Source organism: Zonotrichia albicollis, chromosome 7 (genome assembly GCF_047830755.1).
Source record: "Zonotrichia albicollis isolate bZonAlb1 chromosome 7, bZonAlb1.hap1, whole genome shotgun sequence".
NCBI lineage: Eukaryota > Metazoa > Chordata > Aves > Passeriformes > Passerellidae > Zonotrichia > Zonotrichia albicollis.
Window position 1 is genome coordinate 19010954 of NC_133825.1, and position 24148 is coordinate 19035101.

General features: G+C 46.4%; 1 protein-coding gene and 1 long non-coding RNA gene across 2 annotated transcripts; one reads left to right on the forward strand and one right to left on the reverse strand.

Annotated features, from left to right (window-relative positions):
* Window positions 1-1488: 1488 nt before the first annotated feature.
* Window positions 1489-17527, reverse strand: MINPP1 (multiple inositol-polyphosphate phosphatase 1). Its single transcript, XM_074544532.1, has 5 exons — window positions 16943-17527; window positions 16234-16422; window positions 15274-15371; window positions 13848-13981; window positions 1489-5097 (listed from the first exon to the last, which is right to left on the reverse strand). Exons 1-5 carry the CDS (start codon window positions 17481-17483, stop codon window positions 4698-4700), a joined length of 1362 nt encoding a protein of 453 aa, XP_074400633.1. The 5' UTR covers window positions 17484-17527; the 3' UTR covers window positions 1489-4697.
* A 44-nt stretch (window positions 17528-17571) lies between these two features.
* On the forward strand, window positions 17572-21538 carry LOC113460389 (uncharacterized). The gene is made up of 4 exons (XR_012581071.1): window positions 17572-17920; window positions 20381-20487; window positions 20997-21111; window positions 21472-21538. It is a non-coding gene; the product is annotated as an uncharacterized LOC113460389 (long non-coding RNA).
* The last annotated feature ends 2610 nt before the right edge of the window (window positions 21539-24148 follow it).

Here is a 24148-nt window from a genome sequence, read left to right on the forward strand (position 1 = left end):
CTAATTCCCAATATCCCATCTAAACCTCCTCTCTGTCAGCATGAAGCCATTCCTCTGGTCCTGCCACTCCATCTCTTGCCCAAAATCTCTCTCCATGTTCCTGTAGCTCCTTCAGGCCACAGTTTGGTCACCCCAGAGCTTCTCCTGTCCAGGTGAGCCCCCCCAGCTGTGCCAGCCTTTCCTCCCAGCAGAGCTGCTCCATCCCTCTGCCCATGCTGGTGCCTCCCCTGGGCTCTCCCTCCTGTGCTGGGGTCTCACCTGGGCACAGGGGCAGAATGCTGCCTTTGGGTTAGCAAAGCACCAGGAGAGCTGTGTAGAAGAGAAATTCCTTAAGAAAAATATCTAAAGCTAAACACAAATTAGCTCAAAGACCCTGTAGCCACAATCAGGATGGATGGGGAATGTTTGCTCTGTCCCTGTGCTCAAGGCACCACATCCCACCAAAAGCCAGAGGGCAACAGGCCAAAGGACCCTGAGCCTGATCCCACCTGGATCCCCTTTCTGGAGTGGCTCCCAGACCACCTGGGCACCTCCTGTTTCTGTAAGAGGTTCACGATCTGCTCTCACAGCCAGGGAAGCATTTGAGAGCCACAGGTCACTAATGTGGACAGGCCTGCAGAGCTTTTCTGACCCCTAAATAAATAATGTAAATAATGCAAATAATGCAAAATTCACCTTGCTCCCTCCACACCGTTCCTTACACAGTGATCCCTTCCCTGAAGACAAGGGATTTGTTTCTGCTAACTGAACACAGTAACAGGCGTGCTCCAACCTTTCAGCAGAAACAATGGTCCCTTGGAACTCAAAGGAATTTTTAAATTAAATAAATAAATGAGTCCACCACATGATGTTAGCCTGAACCTCCTCAGTCCTGACCTTCACTCCAGGCCCATCAGGTCAGGAGAAAATCTCTAATTTAAAGCCCAGGAAAGCAAGAATGTAACACTTTAAAGATAAGCCATTACTGCTGCCTCAGCAGCACCTGGTAATATCACCTTCCCTTTGAAGGGTTAGACAGCAAACACAACTCTTTAATGTACTAAAGACCCAAAAACCAGGCAGAGGGAGAGATGGATAATGGTGATGGTGTTCCTTCCTCAGGGATCTCTGTGGAGTCTTCATGTGAGAGGATTTCCCTCTTCACCTGCACAGTCTGAGGGCTTTTCCCTGCTTTAAACAAAACATCCTCTGCTGTTTTCCATTTCCAGCTCTCTCACAGACTAATACACCTTCACAGAAAATACAGGAACAGCCCTCCATCAAAGATGATGCCATCCCAGCCACAGCACCCTTTATGCATCTGCAAAAACCTTGTCAGGAAATTGTTGCTGCTTTTTATACCAGGGTTCCTGGAAACATGAGTAAATCTTTAGTCCCATCAAAATGTGAGCACAAAAACCTAATTAAAGTTAGATTTTTCCCTAATTAAGGCATTTTCTATTAATCAAGAAGTCTGATGACTTAAAATAATCAGAGACACCAACACAGTTAACAGCAACCTCCCAAATATATTTTGAAGAAAAACAAAACCATGATTCCAAAGATCATTTCATTATTGCTGCTCAGAAAACAGATCAACAAAGTGTGCAGTTTTATTTCACAGCACTAAAAATCCACAATTCAAGTTCTCCAAATTCATCCAGTTAGAACCAGATCATTACAAACCTGCATCTGACAGCTCCAGGCTAACCAGAACAGCAGCACTGGGCAGCAAAAATTCACTTGCCAGACAGATGAACCATTTCACAAATTAAAATGTACTTCATATACACTGAAGGCCAGCATACCAGAGCACTGTTGGTATTCTCCATCAGTGAAAGCTTCCAGTTGCAGAGAGTCCTTGGCAGGTGTGTGAGATGAGGCTCCAGAGGCACAGGAAGGAGGAGGAAGCATTATTTGTCTTGCAGGATGTGGGAATGTGCACTGCCAGGAGATGTGGCAGCCTGATCAAACACTGCTCACTGAGCCAGTGCACAACTTTGGAGAAGTTTTTGGATCCATTTTAGTTTGTTTTTTTTTTTTTTTTTTAATATCTAAACAAACGTCTTTGTTTATCAGACAAAAGCATCAGCAGCTCCCCAGTGCTGAACCAGAGTGCCTGGAGTATTTACATGTCCCAACACTTCTATAGAGCCACAACGGTGTAGAATTTCCACACTGAGCCTCCAATTCTGCCAGAGGGGTGAGTCAGAGCATCCTGAGCCCCAGCAGCACGTTTTCCTCTCCAGTTAGCTGCTGACCGCCCTGAAGAGAGATCTGCTACAGGGGTTTGAGGGACCCAGCTCCAAGGTGAACCAGGGAACAGCTTCTGAGGCATCACCCCCAGAATTTAGAATTTAAACACACAATCAACCTGCTAATGCACAAAGGGTACCCACAGCAGGAGTTTTTTGTTCCTGCACCTCACCTGGCACACAATCAGAAAAGCAGTCAAGTGCAAGGTATTCCTCCCTCCATAAGGAAGAAGGATGTATCTTTTAATAAATGTGATGTCTTAAAATCAGTCTTGCTGAACTGACAACAGAATCTTCCATTCATCTCACACAGTCAGGCTTTCATCCCTTCTGTTCATGAATCATCACTGACTCACAGAAAAAAAATATTTGTTCAAAGGTGGATTTTCTCACTCTCATATCTGCTCTTTCCAAACATAACTGCCTTCAAACAAAGGCTCATTTCTTTATAGCCTGACTCAAATGTTGCAATAAAGTTCTTAACTGGGCTCTGTCACAACCATTTCCATCAGTTGCCTTCGTCTCCAGGTAGGATCATGTGCAAAAGAAGCCATGCAAAGGTGATTGAGCAGGAGCCATATGCTGGGGCTGACAATTACCCTGACCTATATTCCTCTGCTTGTTGCAGCACTCAACTCCTCCCTAACCATTTCCCCAACTTCAGAAAGAGCTGTGGATACTGATTCAAGCATTTTTCAAAGGCAAGTGCTGAAATATTTGAATCAGTATCTTCAGTGATCTCTGCAGCAAGTGGTGCACAAACCAAACAGGGCCCTGCAACACAGGTAGGGAAATGCCCTTAACCCAGAGCAGCAAAAACCAGGTGTTCAAATGCTCCTTAACTTACAGGATATAAATATGAACTGCTTTTATACAAGGTATATTAAGAAGAAAAAAGTGACCAAAGGCTGAGTCCTCAAGAAAAGATTTTAAAAACCCACATACACTCAGTGTAACTTCTTAACCTGAAGTTTGGCTTTTTTCTGTTTTTGTTTCTGCAGCAGTGAAGTTCCCAGTTCTGGGGGTGAGCCCACAAAAAGCACTTATCAGGTGCACTCCAGACATTTATACCCTCAAGTGCTGCAGGCCATGCTGTGGTCATCCCTTCACCTCCTGCCCAGGAAACACAGCCAAACAAACCCCACTGGACAGGGTGAGCTCTGGATGCTCATCACATGGTGAGAGTGCACACTTCAAGAGCTGCCAGCACCAAAAATCCATCCTTCATTTGCTTTGGGCCAACCTGGTCAAACAACCATTCCCTTGCAGGTGATGAAGGAATCTTTTTCTGACATTTCTCATCAGCTGTCTTCAGTTTTCCTTTTACTATCACACTGCAGAGCTCCAAAATACTTCCCAGCTTTCAGGCATAAGGGAACCTACCTAAAGTGCACTTCCTTTCAAACATCACCAGCCCTTCTATGCCATTCACCTCTTTAAAACCAGCTGCATTTCAAAAGCAAGGTGGCACACTAAATGTGTAAGGCCTGCATAAGTGGCAGCTCGTTTGGTGCCCTAAAGTCAGCAGAAATCAAGCCTCAGCCCAATCTTTATACAGTTCAAAAAACTGGATTTAGAGTCAGCAACAATTCCATTTCTAGCAGGAGGCTGGAGATATCAGAGGTGCTTTCCAGCCAGGGCTGGTAGGGAAACTGTCAGCACCTGGGCAGGACCAAGAGATTGAGAGCCATGGCCCAAATAACACCAGGAATGGATGGTGTTACTGAAAGGACACTCCAGAGTATTTAGACAATAACTGCTGCATTTCCCAGAGCACCTAAAGGGAAGAGTGGCTACTTTCCACTCCCTCTTTTCTTTTTTTTTCCTACTTCTTTGTAAAGATAATTTACTTACCCTGGAGACTAACTTGCTATGCAGGATGGGTTGATGATGACCTTAAGACTTTTAATTCCTTGTCCCTTTTCAAGCAGGTGATGCATGCAGGCACTCCTCCTGCTTTAAAATGCCCAAAATGGTGCTGTCCAGGCAGAAGTTGTTCAGCTGTGGAGAAGAACTATGTACCCTCTCCCTTCTAGAAGCTTGAGAAAAGGATCAAAAAAAGGTTTGAAATATTTCATGCGTGGCACAGGAAAACAGCAGCTAGAAACACAGGCAGCAAAAAGCAACACTGAATCAGTCCAACCACCTTCAGATTCAATAAAATAGAAGCTGCCCCAGCTCTTAAATGCATCTGTGGCCCATTCACAAGAGCAGTGACCAATGAAATCAGCTAATTTGCACACATAAACACACAGGTATTTGTGTCTTGCATCACACAGTTGTTACCACTTCCCTGTGACAGCAGTTGTGCTTATGCAACAAAGAACCAGCGCACCGAGCTGAGACAACCCCCCAGATCTGCAAGGTTAGAAAGTCAACACAGCAGCAGCAAATCATCCAAAGTGCTTGTCCCCAACAGCTGTGCAACTGAACCCAGAGCAATCTGCAGAACACTTCAATCCCTCACAGCTCATCCACGGCAGTGACGTTGTGCTGGGGCAGTTCACACTCCTCCTTGAAGTGGCAGTTCTCCAGGATGTCCTTGTAGTAATCCTTGAGGTCAGTGTAGGTGGAGGTGGTCTCGTTGGAGTGCAGGAAGGGCAGCAGCCTCTCATTGAGCAGCAGCTGCACCTGGTACTCGTGCTGGGAGGCGTTGGCATGGTCGCAGTGGTAGAGCACGAACACCAGGTTGGCGGCGTAGGGCACGATGCGGCCGCTGCGGAACTTGCGCTGCTCCTGCCGCGCGAAGTTGGTGGCCAGGAGAGGCTCCTTGTCCTTGAAGTAACCCATCAGGGCAAGCAGGGGCTGCAGGGTCTCTGCGTGCCCCACTTGGACGATCAAAGGTGAGGAAATGGGTTTGGAGCTACAAAAGAAAAGAACCAGAACGGATGAGCAAGAGGTTGTGCCTTAAAACAAAAATCCAACGTGTGGCACAGCTGCCAGCGACCATGGCTGAGGGACACCTTGAACCTGTGAGAAAAACCTCTTTGGGAATTGCAGTCTGGTACAGACATTTTAAATGCAGCTTCCTAAATTTTGTCCAAGTATGGTTCCAAGGCCAACACAGTGAGGTTCAGCAAGTGCCAGGCCCTGCAGCTCCAGGCTGGGCACAGGGGCTGCAAAGGGCCCTGGGGAAAGGCCCTGGGGCTGTGCCAGGGCTGGGCAGGAGCCCAGGGGTGCCCAGGGGGCACAAGGCCAATGGGCCCTGGCTGTGCCAACCCAGGGCAGGGCCTGTCCCCTGGGCTGGCCCTGCTGAGGAACCCCAGGGCTGTGTCCAGTTCTGGGTCCCCAATCCAGGAGGGACATGGAGGGGCTGGAGCGTGTCCAGGGCAGGGAATGGAGCCCCAGGAGGGGCTGAGGGAGCTGGCAAGGGGCTCAGCCTGGAGCAAAGGAGGCTCAGGGGGCCCTTGTGGCTCTGCACAACTCCCTGCCAGGAGGGGACAGCCAGGGGGGGTCAGGCTGTGCTGCCAGGGAACAGGGACAGGACAAGGGGAAAGGGCCTCAGGCTGGGCCAGCAGCAGCAATTCCTGCATGGAAGGGACTGCAGCTCACACAGCCAAGCCCTTCATTAGATGTAGAGAGTTTCCTCCAAATCATCATCAGCATTTACCAAATTTAGCCTGAAGACAGAAATCCAGACTGTCCCTGCCCAGTTCAGCAGCCCCAATGACCAGCAGCACTCTGCTGTTACCCATCCCTGAGGGCACCAAGCAGTCCAGGAGGAGATGCTGCTCCCTCAGGAACAGGTCAGCAAATCAAGGCACTGCCTCGAACCATGACCCAGGACAGCTTATGTAACAAAAGGTTACACACAGTGCTCAGCCAAAGGGGAGATAAGAGCTGGCTGGCTGTGCCAGCAAACTCCAGCCAAGAGGAAAATCTGACCCTTGCTCCAGAGCAGGATGATGGCTTTTGGGGACCAGTTCCAAGTGGCCCATGTAAATCCAGCACAGGTAAATCCAGGTTCAGCTTTCAGGAGACACATCTTGACTGGTCTGAAAAGGAGGAGTTTCCTCAGCTCCCACCCAAAGCAATGGAGAAATGGTTAAGTGGGAGATTTACCTGGGGATTGGAGCTTTGATCAGCTCAGCAGGAATTCAGTGCTGGGCCAGGATGGTGCACTGGTGTTTGTACAGTCTGACACACACCTTGGAGCCTGAGCCCTTCTGACTCCACTCCTCACACTTTCCCCTTAGACAAAACAGCCCTTAAAAAATACATCCAAACCCTGCCTCTGTTTTCTGCTCAAAAGCAGCAGCCTTCAAACCACAGAAAGGTTCTCTGTGGAGGACAGTGGATTTTTCCCCACCTATGCCTCTGTTGCACTAAGATCTTTACATTCACCACACACTTCCAGCCCCTCCAAAATCAATGCTCCTGCTTGTCTTCTCCCATTGCTATTTATGATTCTTTCACTCACTTTAAAATGATAAAGCTTTTAGATCCTTGAATCCCTTTCTCTTCCCTTCCCTCTCTGATCCACCTGACCAGTTCACATGTATCCTTCCCATCCACACACACCTGCAGGGAGGTATTTTTAGTTTTTAGGACACATTGACATCCCTCCTGTCACAGCAGCCAGACACAGATGTCTGTGGAAGGAAACAGGAGGCCACTCCTTTCATCTCCTGCAATTTCCAGCTCAGAAGTCTCCAGGGCCAGAGGTGGCTCCCAGGTAATGAATCCCAGCTTTGCCAAATCTCTCCCTCAATCCACGTGCATTTCTGGCACACACAATGTCCTGTGGGGAGGAGCTGCACAGCTTCACACGCTGCTGTTAATTTTTCTACCTGTAGATTCCATGTCCCATTTAATCCATTCTGACAGCTTTGAAATAGTGTTTTTTTCCAAGCTGAGAAATCCTTCCTCGGTCATTTCACAATTTTCCACATCCCTTTAGATCAGAATATCAGAATGCACAATACTCAAGAACCAGAAGCTACACAGAAATCAATGAGCTCTCTGCTTAATTCCTGATATCCAACAAGGAATGATTTGGACTGGGACCCTAAATTTCATCTCATTCCAGCTCCCTGTCCCTGTCAGGGACACCTCCACAGGCCAGGCTGCTCCAAACCCCACATGCCTGAAGTTTGAGCTATCTCAGACAGCTACAACAACCTCCTAAGAGCCCCTGAGCAATAGGCTCTCCCAGATCCTACCCAACAGCTGATAAGAAAATCATTTTTCCCCATGTGGATTACTTGACAGCTCTGCAGTTTTCCAGCCCAGTCAGTCTCCCCAGGTCCTTTCACAATCTCCCTTGTAGAAACACTTCATCTCATTTATCTGGAATAAAACTGCCACATTTGCAATGCCACTGAACTTGTCAGCTCTTCTCAACATTCCAAGCAGGTCAGATCTTTCCAGCTCTATCTCTGCTAGGAAAAATCAATTAGCTGTCCCTACCCTCATTTCTTGTAATTTTATCAAGTTTTTCCCTCTGTAAGGACCTCTCCCTGTAACCCCAGCTGCCTGATTCCTTTAGATAAGGAAACCTGTTCAGAAGGATGTTTGGAAACCATAACTGTAGCTACCAACCACCCTATTTTATATTTGCTGATCCCTCCCAAGAGCTCCAAGGGGAATGGTTTCCTTTTAAAGAGCCACCCTGACACTTCTGAGGTGTATCAGATTCATCAAGGTGCTCAGCAATACTAGTCTGGAGCATTTTTTTATTTCTACAAGACTGGAATTCTAATTCTCTCCTGGAGATGCTTTTTCAATATTTCTCTTATTTAATTATTTGTGTTTTCATGTCTTCCCAGCTGCATAGTGGTCTTAGTTTTGTTAGCTAAGAGGGAAGCTGGGAATGCAAATGTGCTGCTAGAATCTCCAAAACAACCTTACACAGGCATTACTGACCCCACAGGGAACGGATTTCACATCTCACCACTCAAAAAAGGCTTCAGAAATGCTAAGACAAAAATAAATTAACATTCTGGCTATCAATGCTGGCTTTAAGCAAAGTTCAGCTTTACTTTCCAGGTGATGCTAAGCAGGAATGTTGAAATGGAAGTAAATGACAAAAAACCAGAGCAAAAAATAAATCATAAAAAACCAGCAAGGCATAAGTTTGCAAAGCAGGAAACAAATTACAGCACAGACAAGTTTTTAAGAACAAAGGAAGAAGTGGGAAAACAAGGACTGAACAAGGTGCTCACTCTCAGTGTACCTTGAGTTTTTCCTTCACTTCCTTTAGCCTCATAAAATCCTCATGCCAACAGGCCAAGCAGCCTTGGGAGGCAAAGCAAACCTCTCCCACTGAGCACCATCCCACTGGATTAGTGTAATGAAGATTAAAACTGTTTCCTGATACAGCACAAACCTGAGCTCTCCAACCCTGAGCTCCCCACAGGCTCCTGAACCCAGCAGCACTGGTGATTTCCCAGACTGTTCCAGCACTCCCTGTTCAGGGCCAGGGTCTGGACTCCAGCTCAGATGAGGTTTCCTATCAGCCAGCAATGACAATCACAACAGCCATCAAGGTTACCCTGCAATAGTTTGAATTGTGGGGAGAATGATGACAGATGGTCTTCAGAGAATACCCACAGGCAAAGGTTACCACCGGCCCTGCATTCCTGGTAAGGGCAGAACAAACAACAAAGCAGTGATAAACAGCAGCACAGGTTAATAAAATATTAATGGCAGATGTTTTCCATGCTCACTTTACCTCAATCTATCAGTGACTCAGTGTTTTGCTGGAAGCATCAAAGTTCTCCACATTGCACTCTGGCAATTACTTAATGGCATTTCAATCCACCTTTCCTCTCCTTTTTATTTCCATGGCTGGGGAAAGCCCACTGAGGGAATCTCATTCAATCCCCACCTTTGAAGGGATTGTGCATAAAACTCTGCCATAAATATCAGCAGCTTGTCTGACAGTGATTGGTTTTATATTCATTTCATGGGGACTTGCAATGAGCAGAATGGGCTCTCAGGAGGCAGAGCACAGAAGGGTTTCACAGGAGAGATCTGCCAGCTCCTGAACTGCCCACTTTTGGGGTTTTATGGGGTTTTTTTTACCTTTGAAGTAAGTCTGGCCACAGAAAGTACTGAACAATTCAGCAGCACAACCCCAAAAGCTGAATCTCACCATGGGGGGAAAAGAAAAAGCAGCATGGAAAAGCACAGATTTATCATCCAGGTACATTCCAGTTCTCCTGGATCTCAGCAGGTTTGGGTTTAACTCTGAATCTTCTGCATCAGCTCATCCAGAGCAGATCATTCCTACTCTTCCCAGCACTGACAGTTCATTTTCCATATGGAAAAAGTGAACTTTCTTTTAACCAAAGTTTATTTCCTAAGCACTGACTGGATTTTCAGTTAGAAATAACTCAAACCCCAGGAAACAGTGGGATAAGATGAAACATTTCCTGCAGCAAAGCTCAACCAGCCAACCCTCAAACCTCATGTAAAAATCCCTCCAACAACTGCACAGAAGGTAAAATTTACACCTGTTTAACAAGCAAGCTCAGACTACATTCTGTCCCTTTTCTCCCTAATAAAAAGGCAGGTCAAAGGACTCCAAAACCTGCTTTCAGCTGTGGGATGAATTCTCCATCCTTCTCACTTCCCCCTGTGATTTATTTCATGGAAAAAGAAGCTGGACAAACCCTAAACATAGCAGGAAGCAGCAGAAATATTTAACAGTGTTAAAGCTCAGAGGGTTTCCACCAGTGGGAGGGAAGAATAAAAAAATTTAAAATATATATCTGTCAAATAGTATTAAGCCCTCATATATACAAATTTCCACCATAAAGACAGCCAATCATTCCCAGAATCAGCACCAAAACAAGGAAATGCACCACTAATACTGACAGCAGAAAATCTTCTGTTGCAACAAGGAACAAACTCACTGATGACAAAAGGAAACTTGAAAAGCTGACTGGACTGCACAGAACTCATTAAAAGCCCTGATTAAAAGGCTCTTATCTAGTCCTGCAACACTTTATCAGCTGGAGGTAATTAGGCAAGGCCTCCTTGTGTTTCACTGGGAGCTACTGCACTTTCAGAGGCTCTTTCCGGGCTGATCTCACCTCTGCCATTGTTTGAAAGCTCAGAGGTGAAATGCCTTCCTGCAGCAGCACCACCAAAATGCTCAGTGCTGATCCAAAACCAAGCCAAGAGGCTGCTGGCACCTGGCAAAGCCAAGGGGGGCACTGGTCAGAGCAGTCCTTTTGTCTGTGACTGTTTAGTTTCTCTTTTTTATTCTTACATAAAAGGGTGAGACTCTATCAAAGCTGCTCAGATACCTTACCAAGGATAGATCTGAAAAAGTATCCATGAACTAATTAATGAGATTGAGGACATGCTGGGGAGTCTGAAAGGCACAAGAAACTTTAAATCTCCAATTCTGGGTAGACAGATGGACAGGCACACTCTCTGGGAGAAGATTTGAGAAATTGAAACACACACACATCAGAAATGCAGGCACAGGGATGCTGCTGACTGTGCCACAAGGATCTGGGGTGAATTCCACACCTCTGTCCAATTTACAACTCCTTTCAGTCATGTCAGAAATCCCACTGCTGAAAGATGGAGCAATCAAAGCCCACCAGAGCTGCTGACTGAGACATGGATTGTTAATTAATAAAAGCCACCCCAGCAGCAGTGAAGGGGTTTCCACAAAAAACTCAGGACCTGAGCAAAAAGGGGATTTTCAATCCAATTATTTCATTGCTGCTGCATATGTAGAAGCTTTTTGCTCACTTCCCTTTGTGGAGTTTTGAACTGTGCAGTGGTTTTAGATCACCCATTAGCATCCTTTGTACTGAGTCATAGGTTTGGAGGAATAATTAGGGCACAGCAGTAATTAACTCCTGAGAGGTCCCAATTGTGTTGGGAAGTGACCTGCAAAGAGCAAGGCAAATTACATGCAACAATAAAAGCTACCAATAAATTGCCAAATTGATCTGTCTACCATAAATCACAAAGATCACCTTCAATTGATCTTGAATCATATTCAAATTATTTTTTTTTTAAATACCTTGGAACCATTTACTCTCTAAGAGGAAACCATCACCAAATATTTTGCAATGCATCTGTACAACATTGGTATTATCAATACACTGCAAATACTGAGATGGCTGCACAAAGCATCCTCCCAATTTCCAGAGCCTCATGGTAACCCATTTGGACAGTACAAATAATATTTCATATTCTTTCATCAGCAGGAAATAGTAAAGTTAAATATTTGAAGCTAGAAGGAAAAAAATGGAAAGTCTAAAAGAGTTTTAGTGAATAGATGTGCTTTAAAGTGTGCCACAACTGATTTGCAAATCCACCTCTGCCCAAGCATGCAGCTGCAGAGATTTTTAAAAATCAGATGAGCAGTTTCACATTGCATTAAGCACCAAAATACCTGAATTTGTCATCAACATACATAGACTTCCTTGAGCAAAACACTGTTCATTAAACTGCTGGGAAAAGCAGCAGTGAAAAGTAATTCTGCATCAGCTTCCCTGGTTATTTTCTATCCCCTTGGGAAAAAAACCACAATTCTTTATAAATGTGAAGACAGAAGAAAACTGCCCAACTATGCCATTTCAGTAGAGCAAATCACACGGGTTTGATATGGAACAAAAGAAACTTTCAACCAAAGTCTATTCCTTAAACAGAAATCTTTTCATTTTATATATATCTCATTGTGGTTTTGTAACTAAGAAAACTGGTATGGAAGAAAAGAGAGTCCTGGCCCCCAACCTTTCCCTTTCAGAGCTTTTAACAGCAAGACCTGCACAGAAGAGATTATTCCCAGTTTAAACCCCAGAGTTATACTGGAATTCATGTGGTGGGAGAGCCTGAAACCATCTGAAACTTCTGCACTGCAAACTGAAAGTGGGACTGATCAGCAGTGGGTATTTATTACACCTTCATCAGGTTATTAAGGACAGACTAACCAGAAGGAAGAGTTTTCTACCAAGGAAATAAAACCAAGCTTTGATAAGACAATAAATTTGGTGATAAGATTGCAAGGGCAACAATCACTTCATGGCAGAACTAGGTTTCTTTTTCATTTCACTGGGAATGAAAACAGAACAAAGCTATTGAACAAAGGCATCAAGTGTGCTACAAAAGTGCAGCTTTGCCAACACTGCTCTCCACTGTCCAGTCTGAGCAGCACAGATAATCCAGATCCCTCAGCTTCTTCCCAGAACAGAAATGCTTCCCTTTTACTTCTGGATAGCCCAACCTAAGCTTTCCAAAAAGAAAAGAGATTTTGGGGTGAAGATAATGCCCTGGAAGAAAATTTCTTGTTCTTAAATGTTTTAGAGTAATTTCTTAAATTTTTAGAGCAAGCAGCCAGTTATAAATCCATGTTAAACATTGAAACAACGTTCCACTGAAGGACATTTCATCATCACTAAAGTTCATTTGCTGAAAAAGCTGCAGAAATGTTTAACCTGCTGCCTTGAAGCTGACCATCACTATAAAAAGAAAGACTTTTCTATATCTTATTTGTATGTTTTCTCATTTTCATTGTGCTCTCCCAGTGCCACTCTATGAAAAAGAGTGAAATCACTCTCTGTAGATGAGCTGGGATTAGCTGCACCTCTGCTCCCTACATTCCAAGGGAGACAGGCTGGCTCTGGCAGATTCCCACGTGCTCTCCAGGTTATCCAACCCCGTTTACTCCCAGCTCTCCAGTGCTTTACGACTGCCACCTTCTGTTGTGGAAGGGAGTAACACATTCCTGTGGCTACCTCGGTTTCCATTTCTGTTTAGGATGAGGCTCATCCTGGACAATGCTCACCCAGCTTGGGATTTCACAAGATTTATGGTCCTGATTCTCTACATTCACTGCCTGCTTCCCTCTGGTGTTACAAATGAACTTCCACAGCCAGCACTGAAAGAAAGTTACCACTGTGCTTGGGAGCTCGGCCTCAGACACCTCCCAAAAAATCAGAAATCTCCATCTGTACCTCTTTCTTCCAACTACAGCTCTTGGATTTTTAAAAATTGTTGTTATTAAACTTACAGGGATGTTTGATAGACACACAGCTGCCATTAGTGTGTGTAATATAAGGATTGAAAAGCTCTCACTGCTCAAAGAGGAAATCACACTAAAAGGGAACAAAATTGATCACTCTCCTTCCATTATACAATCTTATGGCCCTATCCTTGATATCCTTCTATAAAATTTCCATACTAATCTGCTAAGGTGTTAATTCATGTGACTGATTATTAACCATGAATTTCTAATTGTTCAGAACATGAACACAGACTGTAAGTTCACATTTAAGCAACAAATTAATTTTAGCAAGGACATTTTTAACAAGAAAGCTCTATTATTTTAATTCATTGTCTCCGCCCAAACTGCAGGAAGAGAACACCACTATCAAGCAGCAGTTCCCTGAAGGCCTGTGTGGATCAGCAAGTTAAAAGATGGAAATGCTTTAGCTGAGCACAAAAGCATCAATGAAAGCAAAAATGTACTCTTCAAAGTAACACTGCTCCAGTAAAAATTGTGTTCCGTTAAAATTCTCCTAGCTCCAGCTCTCCTGTTGTTGCTACATTCAGAAGTAAAATACTGAATTTCCTTTCAATGAAACCCAGCTCAGACTGAGCACAGAAAGCTCACACCCAAAGCACTGCAGGCTCTGGATTTACCTTTTGCTCTCCTCCACTGCTTTGTCCAAGTGCTGGAAGATATCCTGGAATAAAATGCAGCTGGAGCGACTGTTGATGTCGTAGCCATATCCTCTCTTCCAGTACTGCTTCAGGTCATTCAGGTATTCCAGCACCTAAAATTGGAGTTCACAAGTTTTTATTGCTGCACCAAAAAGCTCACAGCCTGGAGAAATGACACAAAAACAACCACAAACATCAGGGCTCCAGTTCAAACCATTTCAGCATAAAACCACGTCACTGTGATATTTTCTGAAAAATCCTCTTTGCCCAGGATTTTTTCCTGGGAAGCTGAGAAGCCTCAGAGAGGAATGAAAACAACAATTATCTGATTGCTGCTGCTGTGTTTGCTGCTTGGGAATGTGGCTTGGACATTGTTTACCAACAGGTGAATGTTTGCTTGGCTATTAAGAAGAAACAATTCACATGGAACCAATCACCATCAGCTGTGTTGGACTCTGAGTCAGTCACAAGTTTTCATTATCATTCTTGTGAAACCTTCTGATGTATCCTTTCTCTATAGTTTAGTATAGTTTTAGTATTGCATTCTTTTAATAAATTATAATAGCATAGATAATAAATTGGCTTTCTGAGAACAAGGAGTCAGATTCTCATCTCTCACCTCATCCTGGGGACCCTCACAAACACCACAATACCAGACAACAGATCAGAGTGACCAAATTCAGCATCTGGTAACAATCACAAAAAAACCCTGAGGTGCTGCACATCACAAGACAACCCACTGCTTTTTTAGCACTTCTGATTTTGCCCTTCTGTGCCATTCTTCTCACAGAATCCATCCCACACCTTCAGCCCAGCTTGTTTTGTGTGTAATTTCAAGTTCCATAGATGTGCACACATCTCAAGCAGACAGAACTGTGCCTTGGAATTATTCAAGAGCACGCAGTGGCCTCCTTGTTCTCTGCTCCTTTCCTGACAATTCCTGGCATCAAAGCCATTTCCCACCTCCCTGCTGAGTTATTTATAACCAGACTGAACAGGGCAGGGCTCAGCAGAAGCCCGTGGTGACCCTGATCCTCTCAGACACACCTATCTATGAAAACGTCTCCTCTTTTCCCAGGGGTGCAAATTTCCTTAAGAGCCTTGGGGGAGCTGTACTGAACATCAAAAAAAGTTGAAAGAAGAGGAACAAACATTTGTCTCATTTATCTGGGTTCTGTCTTGGTTTATAGAGCTGATAGACCCCAAAACCAGAGAGTCTTGGAGGCCCTGCAAGACCTCATTTGACGTACCCTGGAGTGAATTTTATCACGTGGTTCTATCATGTAAAACCACACATTATAGAATTATTTGGGATGGAAGGCCCTTGGAGATCACCTCATTCCAAACCCCCTGCCACAGGCAGGGACACTTCCCTCCAGAGCAGGTTGCTCCAAGCCTCACATACCTTGGCATCTTCTTCACTGAAGAGTGAACACCATGGGGAGGTCACATTTTTTATGGCCAGCTCATAGGAGCAGGTGAGAAAAGCCACTTGAACAAGATCTGCAATAAATCCAACAAACAAGCAAGAGATAAATAAATCACTGCTAGATAAGTAGCAGCTTCCTCTCCTCAGTTTACCTCTAAAATGAATTGTAATTACTGTTTGGCAATACAAACAATAACATCCAATAAATATTTGGCAGGACAAAGACCAAGCACCAAAAACACACAGTTTAACAGGATTATTGTGCAAAACCCAAATTTTGGACTGCAAGTTCTTGGCATTACATCATGCTAAGAGGGAAAACAAGAGCATTCCACATTAAATGCTGTCCATCAGCTGATGTGAAACAGGTGTCAGCTGCTGGTGCAGCCCCACAGGTCAGAGGAGTCAAAGGGAAGGTGTGAGCTCATGGACAACACCCCCTCCACATCAGCAGTTGTGTACAAGCAGCACCAGGTTGAACTTTGTCTCCAGCATGTCCCTGATGCTGCAATCCCAACAGCAGCACTTATTTTGGGGTGCTTTTCTCCCCAAAACCATACAGGGAAATCCAGCACTTCTGTTCTGAACAGGAATTAAAAGCAGACCTGAGGGCTGCTTTTCCTCAGGTCATTTATGTGCTGGAGTTGTAGTGGGTTTCACAAAACAAAATTAAAACATTCAAATCCCTCCAAAACCAGGTAAAGCTGATTTTATCTACAGGAAAGATGTTTTCATGCATCTTTTTCTTCTGACCACTGTCCAACAAGCATTCATTACTGCAACACCAACACAGACTTACAGTCTCTTGCATTTAATTAGAGACTGCATCTCCAAGTCACAGCCACTCCAAATTACCTCCTCTGCATAACTACACATGTTGGAAGCTGCTCTTGGCCAGCCTTGGAGCCAAAGCCACCCGTGACAGGAATTCCTTACCTGCATTTAGCTCCTCCATTGGTAAACACAAGGCACTGGCCACCTTCTCCAGGACCTTCTTCATCTCAGGCCCCTCTTTGAAGGCGTTCACCTGGCCCATGGCCGTGTCATTCTCCTCCACCAGCACCACAAACTTGGCGCAGTGATCAAAGAACCGCATCAGGGAGTCGTTAACTTCAACCTCCACCTCTGAAAGAAACGTGGGTGTCAGAGGGAGCAGCACCATCCCCAAAGGCACCAGGACGTGATACCACAGCTGTGTCCCCATGGAGGGGGTGCAGGGTCCGTCTCAAACACAGGGAGAGCAAGGAACATCCCCAATGCCTCTGAGAGCTCCTTCAGGGAGGGATTCTTCCAGCCACCCATCAGGAGTCCCCAGGACCCTCAGGGATGGATCATGGCTCCCCCGGCATACAGGGAAAGCACAGGGCGCCCTCAGGACAGGCATGGAGATCCCGCAAAGAGGCTGTGAGGCATCCCCATCCCCTTTGGTGGGGCCGGGATTCCAAGGGGCTGCCCCAGTGCCTCAGGGAGGACAGGGGAGCCATTCCCTCAGGGCATGGGTCTCCCTCACCCCTGAGGGAGCAGGTCCCCAGAGAGCACCTAAAGTAAGCACGGGAATTCCCCCATCCCCTTGGGACAGCTGGGACGCCCTCAGCCCTTCAGGAAAACCCTCAGGGAAGGGGGCGGGTGTCGCTCGCTCACTCACCGTCGCCGCCGAAGTCGAGGGTGGGCCCGAGCCCGCGGCGGAAGGCGGCCCCGCTCTGCAGGCAGCGGTGCTTGGAGCTGCTGGCCAGCGCCAGGCGGCGGCGGGCGGCGAACAGCGCGGGGAAGCGGGCGGCCATGCGCCGCGCCAGCTGCTCCATGTCGCGCCGGCCCTGCGGCGCCAGCCGCCCGTCCAGGCTCTCCTCGTACCACATGGGCCACTCGGCCAGGGCGGCGGCGGCGGGGCAGGCGGCGGCTCCCGCGGCCCGGCGGAGCAGCCGGGCGTGCAGCTCGCCCAGCCGGCGGATCTGCCCGGCCGTGGGGTAGCGGGTGCCGTGGCGGAGCACGGCGCGGAGCTGCAGCGGAGTGCAGGAGGCGGGCAGCGATCCTCCCGCCCCGGGACCCAGCGACAGCGGGTCGCTCACCAGGTGCGGGTTCACCTCCTCGTAGCGGGACTTGGTGCCGAAGTAGCCGCTCAGCCCCGCGCTCGCCAGCGGTAGGACGAGGAGCAGCAGCATCAGAGCGGCTTCCCGGCGAGGCGCCATGGCTGCAAGTGCGCGGCTGCCGCAGGAAGAGGCGGAGCGGGGCCGACTCTTCACGGCTTCAGCGGCCCCAGGGCCCGCCCCAGCCCCAGCCCCAGCCCCAGCCCCAGCCCCTCCCGCCCCTTCACGGCATCACTCGCCTCACCCCAGCTCCTGATGGTTCCTCACAGCATCACCCGCTCCATCCCAGCTTCAGCCGACCCCTGTCGGCTTCACGCGTCCCCTCACGGCTTCGCCATTCCCAGCCCGGAGCCCTGAGGGGAGCCATGGGCCGTCCGACCTACTTTGGTATCTGCTTTGCCTCTGTGGGGCCTCGCTGGCTTCACGGAGCTCAGTAAAAACAAAAAAAGTCGATACACAGTCAGACACGAAGGGAATGGTTTAATTCTTCTGTACAGGTAGGACAACTGGATGGACTGCAGTAAGGAAACAGAGACAAGGTATGTTGTCTTTCTCTGTATGTAAAAATCAGAGCAAACTCCGTGAAGCAGATGGGCTCAGGACAGCCCAACCTTCCTCTTGGTGGTCAGTGTCCAAGATGTGCTAGTTCTGAAAAATTTAAAATTGCTGCTCTTTCTTCTCTACAGTTGTGCAATGTATTACCAACTCTAAGGTTTACTATTACCAGAAATGCACTTTGTTCAGCTGGTAACAATGTGCTGCTGTCCTTTGAAATCCTGTTTTAGAGAATCTATCTTTTGACATAAAGCAACAGCAGAAACTTGCTAACAAATCCCTACCATATTGTATTCATAAAATTAGTTTAAATTAGCTAAATATTAAGGCCACTTCAGTCAAAACCCTGGGCCTAGGCCGTGCTGGGAATGGGGCAAGTGAGAATGTGGAAGTAAAGCTATCACTGTTTCTCAGAGCTCTGTGAAAACTTCAGCTATGGTGTGAATATCTCCATCATTAGAGAAGCTCTGGTATAGATAGATTTTTTAAAAGTTAGTACAATCTTTATTGCATCTTCATGGGAGAAATTCATCCCAAACCAGGAACACTGCCAGGGACTGCAGCTCCCCTCAGAATTCACTTTATCCTCCAACATGAGCAACCAAGGCCAAGAAGGATCTTTCACAGGTGGTTTTGGCTCTTTTTTTTTTTGCTAAAAACCAGCTGGATGGCACTCAAGGTAAGGTAGTGATGCTGCGAGGGGATGGGAGGTGGCTGCTGCAGGGGGGGGCAGCATGGGGCATATGGAACTTCTAAAGAATCATAGAATCACTTGAGTTGGAAGGGACACACATAGATCACAGAATCACAGAATTCCACGGTCATTGAGGTGAGAAAAGTGGAGTCCCAGCTGTGCCCAGTGCCCACCTTGTGCCCAGCCCAGAGCACTGAGTGCCACCTCCAGCCCTTCCTGGGACACCTGCAGGGCTGGGCACTGCAAAGCTCCCTGGGCAGCCCCTGCCAAGGCCTGAGCACCCTTTGCATGCAGGAATTGCTGCTGCTGTCCCAGCTGAGCCTCCCTTGACACAACTTAAGGCCATTTCCCCTTGTCTTGGGACCAGACTCTGATGCTCCCCAGGCTGCACCATCCTGTCAGGGAATTATGGCATGATAAAGACACTTCCAGAGGAGTCCAACTCATTTTAACTCTTTTAGTTCCCAGCAAGAGCAGGTAGGAATAAGCAGCTGTGTAAAAACAAGTGGGAGCACAAAGTCTGCAGCCAGGGATGCTTCAAGAGCTGTGTCCAGAGAGCCACCAGTACTGGTTATAAACACAAAATTCCAGGGTGTGTGAGGCTGCAGGAGCTCAGAGGGCACCTGGTGTGCAGGAATTGAATTACTGCTCCAGCAGGGCCATCCCAGAACCCAGGGCACAGCATTGTGTGCAGCCAGCTGTGCCCCAGCCCCAGGGAGGAGAGCCCCCAGGCTGTGTGGGCAATGTGCTCAGGGCTGGGCACTGCCCAGGGCAGAAGCTGTGCCTCCTGTGCAGGGCAATTGCTGGGCTCAGGCCCTGCCCGTGGCTCTGGTGCCATTGCTGGGCCCTGCTCTGCCCCTCCCTGCAGCCGCTCACTCACAGCCCCCTGGCACTGCTGGCAGCATGGAATGATGGCATTGTAATGACCCATCCAGAAAAGCTTAGAGAGGCTTAGAAAAGCAAAGAATAAAAAGAGGCATCCTGTGGAAAAGCCTGAGCAGCACGGTGGTGACACATCAGGTTATAAAACAGTTTGGGCAAAAGCATAAGCAAAACATCCCCATGCTGATTACAGCCATTTTCAGCTAAAGCCTCACTGCTGAATAGATACCAGCTTGTAGCTAAGGAAACAGAGTCATCTGAGCTTTTGGCCCACAGCACATCCTGGGCAAACCTGGGTTTTGTTCAGAGTCAGACTTCCCTCCCTGCCTGCATGTTCAGGCTATTGTACAGCTGAGACTTTTCACTGAATAAATAAACTTTTTATGATTTTTCTTTCCGAATTCTGTTGGAAAGTGTGTACCTCACCTGTCTCCCATCTCCTCAACATGCAAAAGAAAGTGTTAATGCAAGAGTGTGCTAAGGCTCAAACAGGGTAGGGAAAGCCTGTAATGGTGAAAGAGAAAGGGAAAAGAAAAATGGGAATAAAAAAGTGGGCAAAGTTGTTAGAGCAGGGCAGTGTGACTCAGCTGTCTCCAGTGACTCTGTGCAGGGCCATTTGGCCCCTTTCCTCATTCAGTTTATATTAGACATTTCTCCCACAAATCACTTCTAGCACATCATCCTTTATAACAAAACCAGCATGAGACTACAGGCTGTGTTGCTTTGAAACCTATTGAGGGTATTTTATAAATACTGAGAAAAATACCCATTCCATCTTCTGCATAATTATTCACTACAGTGAATCTGTAGTTGGTTTTAGTAGGAAAAGGATTTTGCATATTAACTATAATATTTTTTCATATTGTAGTGTGCCTGTGAGCTGCTGTGAGGGAGAAGAAGAGAACTCAAGGAGTTTTCTGTCAGAGACAGAAACTGTCATGATTATAAACTTCACTGTAAATGTGAAGTTCAAAGGTAATGAAATAAAAACTGGTTTGTGATCCCAGTTTCCGTTCCACAAAGGGATTTCTGTGTTCTGAGTTGTCAAGGGCTGACAGTTACCCCACATGGGATCCCTTCCTTGCTCCTCTCACATCACAGCCTATTGTATCCCATGAATGTATTTTGAATGGTTTCACAGGATATTTTCTATTAGGACAGGGAAAATCTCATCAAGAAGATATCATTCCATGAGGAGTCACAACACCTCCAGCTCATATCCCAAAACTCTGGACAAAGCATTTACACAGCAGCCACATTGCCATTTTCACCCTCCACAAGTGTTGTGATGTTCTTTTTTTGGTTCTTTGTGTCTTTTTTACATCTAAGTTAGAGGCCAAAACCATTTAAAAATGTTCCAAATGCAACATTATGTTTTCCTTTATTGTTTTTTTTTTTCTTTCCATCTTCAGTTCTGGTGCTGCTGAGGGTGGTGAGTTCACAACTCACATTTCCACAGCAGCATTTTTGTTGTTCTCTTGCAGTGCAATCAAATAGCCCTGTTCTGAATAAATTCCTTGTTTCTGCTTCATCTATGGATTTTTTCTAGAGGTGCATCTATTTCCAAACCAGGCTGTATTCAAAATGCAACTGAGAAAGGTAATGGACCAACCTCTTCTAAAACACTTTTTTTTTCTTATAAACTCTTCTGCTCCTCACTGCTTTGCTGGCCTGTAATTGCCATTAGTGGAAGTGTATTTGTTTAGCAGGGAAAGGAGAGAAAACCCAAATTTTCCTGTGTCCCCAGCTGAGTGTGTGCCAGGTCCCTGCTGCTCCTTTTGGGGTGTGGGCTCTCCAAAACCATTTATAAATGTGCCTGTTCCAAATGAAACATTATCAAATGTTTTCTGTTTTCCTTTATTGTTTTTTTTTTCTTTCCATCTTCAGTTCTGGTGATGCTGAGAGTGGTGAGTTCCTGACTCACATTTCCACGGCAGCATTTTTGTTGTTCTCATGCAGTGCAATCAAATAGCCCTGTCCTGAATAATTTCCTTGTTTCTGCTCCATCTATGGGTTTTCTGTAGAGGTGCATCCATTTCCAAACCAAGCTCTATTCAAAATGCAACTGAGAAAGGTAATGGACCAACCTCTTCTAAAACACTTTTTTTTTCTTATAAACCCTTCTGCTCCTCACTGCTTTGCTGGCCTGTAATTGCCATTAATTTTTTTAGCAGTGAAAGGAGAGAAAACCCAAATATTCCTGTGTCCCCAGCAGTGTGTGCCAGGTTCCTGCTGCTCCTTTTGGGGTGTGGGCTCTCCACAAACACTTTCTGCTCTTCTGGGCAGTCCTTGCCCTGTGTGTGGGTGTGTGAGTAGGGACAGTTTATTCTCACAATTAAAACAATGGGTTTTTCCATATCTGATGCCACCTTTTGGTTAGCAGTGAGAGAACTGGGAAAGGAATGGTACAAATAATTACTGCTTTCTGCAGAAGGGGCTGAATTCAGATCTCACCCATGATGGACAGAGAGTGCTCCACATGCTCTCCCCTCAGGCACAGCCCCATTTAAATGTGTGTGACACAGCCTGTTCTCCCAGAAAACACAGAAACCTCTGGGCACCCTGAGTGGTTTGACCTCTTTGCAAGCAGAGTTTCTGGTCTTGCAGTGTGGCTTCACCCTGTGTGGGCAACATTGGCAGCCTGGCCACCCCATAATTATGTGGTTGCTTTTCTGGAACAGGGCAGGCCCTGCCAGTTCTGGAGCAGCATGACCCCATGTCAGGCTGTGGAACAGCTTGGAGATTCAAAAACCCAGAGATAAATTCAGAAAGCCTCAAACCCCAGCCAAACTGGGTTTTTCAAGGGTAAAAGTAAATTTAAATAAGAGTTTCCTTTTCCACATAAGTAAGAGGAAGACAGTACAGAAACTGTGTGGATCTGTGCTTTATATATGGAAAGGTAAATTTCTTGGTTGTATTTTCACCAAAATACAGGCACAAAGAAAGCTCAAAGATTCAGGCATGCTACAGGCAGGGGACTATTCAGGTTAGTCAGGACTGGGACAGGAGAAGGGGAAAGGGCCTCAGGCTGGGCCAGGGGAGGCTCAGCTGGGACAGCAGCAGCAATTTCTGCATGCAAAGGGTGCTCAGGCCTTGGCAGGGGCTGCCCAGGGAGCTTTGCAGTGCCCAGCCCTGCAGGTGTCCCAGGAAAGGTGTGACAGTGTTCACAGGGGTCTTAGGATGAGGGAAGAGACGAGGATCTGACTCCATGTTTCAGAAGGCTTGATTTATTATTTTATGATATATATTACATTAAAACTATACTAAAACAATAGAAGAAAAGGTTTCATCAGAAGGCTGGCTAAGACTAGAAAAAGAAAGAATGATAACAAAAGCTTCTGTCTCGGACAGAGAGTCAGAGTCAGCTGACTGTGACTGGCCATTAATCAGAAACAACCACATGAGACCAATCACAGATGCACCTGTTGCATTCCACAGCAGCAGATAACCATTGTTTGCATTTTGTTCCTGAGGCCTCTCAGCTTCTCAGGAGGAAAAATCCTAAATAAAGGATTTTTCATAAATGATGTTGGTGACAGAAGGGCTGGAGGTGGCACTCAGTGCTCTGGGCTGGGCACAAGGTGGGCACTGGGCACAGCTGGGACTCCATGGGCTGGCAGGGATTTTCCAACCTCAGTCATTTTGGAATTCTATGAACCAGCAAGAACAATTAATTAATCAATTAATTAATCCAGTTCTTTTTAGTATGCTTCTGTCAGACAGGGATGGCCCAAAGAAGACCATGATGAGGAAGTTTGCTGACAGCACAAAGCTTGACAGTGCCCCAATACAGAGAACAAGTCAGAGACAGGATGGAGTTTAACAGAGAGAAATTCTTGCAGCAAGCAGGATTTCTGCTGCAAACTCCAATGCTCAGAAGGACAAAGGAAGAGAAAGGTTTGAACAGACCAGCAGATCTCTAGGCAGCTGGGAGCCCTGGGTGTGGCACGGCCACCTAACGGCAAACAGGATTTTGGGCAGGTGAGAAGTGACATTATCAGCACACAGGGAGAGATTGTCACTCCCCACTGTGGGTGGCCACAGCCACCCACGGGCAGGGCTGCAGGGAAGCACTGAGATGGTGCACAGCTTCTGAGAGGGCACTCAGGTGGCTGCAAACCAACATGAGTGAGCAGGGATCATGGATGGGACATCAGGAGGAGTCTCAGCTGGAAAGGGACATTTTGGGAGCAGCCTTCCTGCAGTAAATTGTAGCCTCACATTTCTCTTCACAGAGAAAAGCAAGGCACAATTCTTCCCAAGAATATTGCTGGGATTCACATTCTTTGAACCTTAGAGAAAGAAAACACAATTCTTATCATTTGCTGTGCCTGTGTTGTGCAGAAGTAAAATGCAACATGGAGATTGTTTACCCAAAGTGATGGGGTTTTGTTTCCTTGGCCTGTCAGGTGTCAGTCATGAGATTCAGTGCAGGGTGGGCAGGGTGGAGTGCTTGGCAGATTCAATTCTAGATGTACAGAATAATATAGTATAATAAAGTAATTAATTAGCTTTCTGATATCAATGGATTCCTCCTCATCATTCCTCCTTCATCAGGACCCTCACAGCATTGCTAGAGTGAATGACCCAGCTGACCTCAGGTGAATTCAGCAATCTCAGTGAGGTGTTTGATTAT